This window comes from Hippoglossus hippoglossus, chromosome 10 (genome assembly GCF_009819705.1).
Source record: "Hippoglossus hippoglossus isolate fHipHip1 chromosome 10, fHipHip1.pri, whole genome shotgun sequence".
Lineage (NCBI taxonomy): Eukaryota > Metazoa > Chordata > Actinopteri > Pleuronectiformes > Pleuronectidae > Hippoglossus > Hippoglossus hippoglossus.
The window spans coordinates 5,397,025-5,401,752 of record NC_047160.1 but is presented as its reverse complement, the minus strand read 5'-3'; the positions used below and the strand labels follow the sequence as shown (position 1 = coordinate 5,401,752).

General features: G+C 52.8%; 1 protein-coding gene and 1 non-coding gene across 2 annotated transcripts; one reads left to right on the top strand and one right to left on the bottom strand.

Annotated features, from left to right (window-relative positions):
• Positions 1 to 830: 830 nt before the first annotated feature.
• LOC117769810 (ADP-ribosylation factor-like protein 6-interacting protein 4) lies at positions 831 to 4,380 on the bottom strand. The gene is made up of 5 exons (XM_034598954.1): positions 3,826 to 4,380; positions 2,697 to 2,828; positions 2,552 to 2,607; positions 1,772 to 1,987; positions 831 to 834 (listed from the first exon to the last, which is right to left on the bottom strand). Exons 1-5 carry the CDS (start codon positions 4,378 to 4,380, stop codon positions 831 to 833), a joined length of 963 nt encoding a protein of 320 aa, XP_034454845.1.
• LOC117769888 lies at positions 877 to 966 on the top strand. The gene has a single exon (XR_004615341.1). It is a non-coding gene; the product is annotated as a U6 spliceosomal RNA (small nuclear RNA).
• Positions 4,381 to 4,728: the final 348 nt, after the last annotated feature.

Genomic DNA, 4,728 nt, shown 5'->3' with positions numbered 1-4,728 from the left:
GGCAGAGTGGTGAGCATACTGGAGAATCCTCCGGAGCACGATAAATACGGTGCGTTGAAGGCTCACCTGTTGAAGGCTTTTGGACTTTCTGACTCCGAGCGTGCACGCCGGCTTCTTTCGCTAAATGTTTTCGGCCACTGCAAGTCTTCTGAATTAATGGATAAGATGCTGTCTCTCCTGGGAAGCGTCTTCTGAATTAATGGATAAGATGCTGTCTCTCCTGGGAAGACACAAGCCGGATCTTCTGTTCACGGAGCTGTTCCTGCAGCAGCTGCCGACTCAGGTACGGGCTGCTTTGGCCAACACTATCATCACAGATTACTGGGCGTTGGCTGAGGAAGCCGATAAGTTTTTCGTGGTGGGGCAAAAGGGCTGCGCGGCTGCGTGGGACTCACCCTGTGACTGTCCATGGCGGCAGGGGGAGACGGGCGTTGTCAGCGCCGCAGCGGTTAAACGGAAACACAGCTCCCACCTGTGTTTTTACCATGCATGATTTGGTTCCAAAGCTAAAAGGTGTAGCTCCCCATGCAGTTTCAACGGGACAGGAAACGGCTCGGCCGGCGCCCACTAGCCGCCATGAGTGCCGGCCGGACATGCAGGCTGCTGTTTATTCAGGATACAATATCTGGGCGGCGCTTTCTGTGTTCCAGTAAAGGAGGCTTACTCTGAGCATCTTTATGAAATTCACACAGTACAAACTGGAAGGATGAATCCATTATCAATGTATTGGTGACCGTTAGAGAGATGCCAGTGATGCTAAAACGTGCTGCCTACAATGGGTGTGACCAAAGTTCAGCCTCTTTCATTTTCTACCCCAGCAAAGGGTCCGCTCACCTGAAGGGGGAATAAAATGAGAGCAAGTGCAGTTTAGGTCTTGTACTTGCTTCGGCAGTACATATAATAAATTGGATACGATACAGAGAAGATTAGCATGGCCCTTCGCAAGGATGGCACGGGATGTGCGAGGTGGGGGCCCCGGCGCCCGCGGGGCCGGCCGAGCGGCCAGGTGGCTGCAGAGTACTTTTCGGGGAGCCACTGTGGAGCCCTTTTGCTCATTTTCGCTCTCTGTCTATTTTTCCTGAATATCACGTTTGGAGAATGGAACGATGCGTCCAAAGCGGGGGGGGCGTCGCCAGCTCACCGCGTCACTCAGGTCAGAGGCTCCTACGCAAATGAGCCACGCGGACCGACCGCCGGATGTCAACACGGGAGAGCGGACTCGCCCTAACACGCCCTCCCTCCCTCAGCATCAGCATCCCTGACGGAAGATAAACCGTTATGCGACTCCAGACGTATAAAGCACGAATAAAGAAATTGAGGAGATATATTAAGCCCTTATGTTCAACTCTGTGATGGGCATACATAAAGCACAATATTAAGCTGTATATATTATAGAGTATATATATAATATATATATATTATATATATATATATATAATATATATATATATATATATATATATATATATATATACACATATATATATATTTATAGTATGTATAGTAGCATAAATAAATAAAGCAGTAATGCAACTACATCCCTTTCACCTACATTTTACACACTCACTGGAGCCTGTATGATGACAAATGAGCAGTCTGAGAAGAGTGTAAAGAAATAAGTATTTTTATTGCAAAACAATAAAAATACAAAACAACAACGCCAACAACACACACACGGAAGCTCTGTTGTCGTCGTCGTCATTCTCCCTCTCCTTCTCCCTCTCCTGCTCCTTCTCCTTCTCCTGCTCCTTCTCCTTCTCCTGGTCCTTGCCTTTGCAGCCTTCTCTCCCTCCGCGCCTTCTTCGTCTCCAGGTCCTCGCTACCCCCGGCCTCGGACAGGATCTTCTGGTCTTTCTCTGCCCTCTTCTGCCTCCGGTACAGAGTGCACCGAGTGGGACCCTTGCGCTTCCTGTCCGCGGTGGAGGAACACGAGGGGTCAGAGGCGGAGACGGAGTCCGACGACGACGACGAGGATGACTTCTTCATGCTGCACAGGAAGGGTGAAACAAAAGCAAAGTCAAGGAACAGCGCGCCGACAGTACAGTGAGACAGACAGACGGACGGACAGAGAGAGACACTCACGTTGCAAGCACAAGTGGTCGACTGCAGTTGTTTGCCGTCGACCTGCTGTCCTTGTAGCAGCGGCAGCAGTGGCCGGGCAGCTTCCTCTGGCCAATCACAGTGATCTGATTGGCTCCCCCCCCCCCGATTGTCACAAAGACGTCTGATGGCTCGTTCCGGAAATGGCCCCCTGCAGTTCACACCTGGGGCCAGGTGTGTTGGACCTGAGGCTCGTGGTTGGCTGGCTGTGTGCGCATGCATGCGTGCGGGTGTGTCTGTCTGAGAGAGATACACAAAGACAGAGATTTCCATTTCAATGGGTTGACCTTTACTGAGCGACAAAGGATTGAATGTCCCCTACTCTCACGACCTGCCTTTCCTTTCTGTCGTGATCAAGTGTTTTTGCAATAGGAACAACTGTGGTTACACGCATTGGTTACACACTCTATCATTTCATTGCTATTTCATACTCACAAAGTGCGCCGCCTACCGCCTTCCCCGCTGGCTCGGTGGTGGCTGACTGGAGGGGTTCTGGGCAGCTTCAGCCTGCAGACAAGGAGATGATCAACACGGTTAACGAATGACAATGATGTGGGAAGCGTGTCAGGCGCCGTGCATGGCATCAGGCCACTGACCTGTTTTCTCTCCTTCTCTGCCAGCTCCTCTGCCCTTTTCTCCGCCAGCCAGTCGTCAACCGAGCGGCCCTCGGCACGGGAGCAGAAGTGCAGCGCTCTATAGCGACTGTGGCCATATTCCTGTGTCTTTGGCTGGCCACAGCGCTTGCAGGTAAAGTGTTCACAGCGCTTTCGGGTCTTGGTAGTGTCGTGTTCTTTTTTCCTTAGGTAGAGATGGTAGAGTCGGTCTGGTTCAAAAAAGTATTTATTTAGAAGCAATGAACAGCTACTACATAGCTATGGGCACTCAACGTACAACCCGCAAGCCGCCTAATACCGCCAGGGAAGTCAAGAGTCGCGCCGAGCGGACGGTGGGTGCAATATTTATAATAATAGGTAGAACTTCAGCAGGAGGGGGAGTCACGTGGCTAGTGCACAGGCTGGTCCCAGCCTCAAGGCACTGGAATTCGCCAATGATGAGGAGCCGCTCCCAGTTTCGTCCCTCCTTTGACAGTAGCTGGGACAAATCTTCACATTCTGACAGTGTTTGGTTTGGTGTTTTAAGACAAGCCTTGAATCGGCTGACCGCTTGTGAGCTTTCAGTATGGCATGCACATTTTCCTATCTGTCCTTCAGAACCTAGTGGCCGCTGCTTGAATTCTTTCTAAGGGTATGTCACAGTTTTTTAAGAAAACAGTGCATTCATGTATGTGTGATGTTTGAAATAAAGCTAATGGAGTTTATGCTGTAATATAGTAAGTTAGGTATGAGAACAAGTTAAAGTACAGTGTATTGTCTGCCACAGATGTACAGTCTTCTCAAACAGGCATTATCAGACAGGTGCAAGACTGAACTGCGATGTGACGCACACACACACACAACAATCAACTTCAAGATTAAAACCAGCCAGCAACGGCTACTATCAGTCACTATGTGAAGGCCGCACATTTTCCCACATATTCAGCCCAAACTGCCCCTGCCCCCACCCCTGTCCAACACACTGCACTTGTTTAGAGTTCAGTTTCATTGCCATCTTCACAGACACATATTCAAAGAAAAACATAGATTTTAGTCTTAATAATATTCAAAGGAAAACATAGATTTTAGTCTTAACAAATATTCAAAGGAAAACATAGATTTTAGTCTTAACAGTAGGAAGGCCCATCTCCCTGGCCCGCCGCTGCTCTTCCTCCCGGACCTTCCTCTGCCAGGCGGTGGATCTGGGCACGGCGGCGGGGGCAGCAGAGGTGGAGGCGACGGCGGGGCCAGCAGAGGTGGAGGCGACGGCGGCGTGGGCAGCAGAGGTGGAGGCGACGCAGGCGTGGGCAGCCGACGTGGAGGCGCTGGTGGGGGCGGCAGACGTGGAGGCGCCCCCGTGGGCGACAGCGTGGGCAGCCGACGTGGAGGCGCTGGTGGGGCCGGCAGACGTGGAGGCGCCCCCGTGGGCAACCGACGTGGAGGCAACGGCGCGGGCTGCAGAGGCGTGGGCTGCAGAGGCGGAGGCGGCGAGGATGTTAAAGAGTGGCGGTGCCAGGGGCCCTCTGCGTGTGACAGCCTGGCCAGAGGCGTCCTCTGGGAGGGAGAGCGCGAGAGGCCGCTCAGGCTGCAGAGGCTCCTGCAGCAGAGCCCTGGCTGGAGGAAGCGGTTCTGCCGCCGTCTGCTGAGCGCTGGGCCCCGGCATCCCCTGGCACACCGTGTCCACCATCGTCCGCTTGCTCCTTTTGTGGTGCCTGATGGAAGGGAACAGAATGATATTGATGATGAGCGTCTTCCTTCCAGTATGCACATTCTACACATTGCACGGAAAAGGGCGCCCGCTCACCACAGCAGCAGGGTCCGTTGGTTGACCTCCAGGAGTTGGATCGGGGCAGCTCTGGACAGCTCTCGACTGCTGTAATAGTTTTCCCGGATTCACGCGTAGTCCCTCCTGACAGCACCCCAGCGGTTCACCCGGACCCCGGCGAGGGTATGGCCCTCCTGGTGTACGCTGCACAGCTCCAAGAAGATGGCCTCCATCAACCTGCTGGCATCCGGGAACTGTGCAGCACCCGCG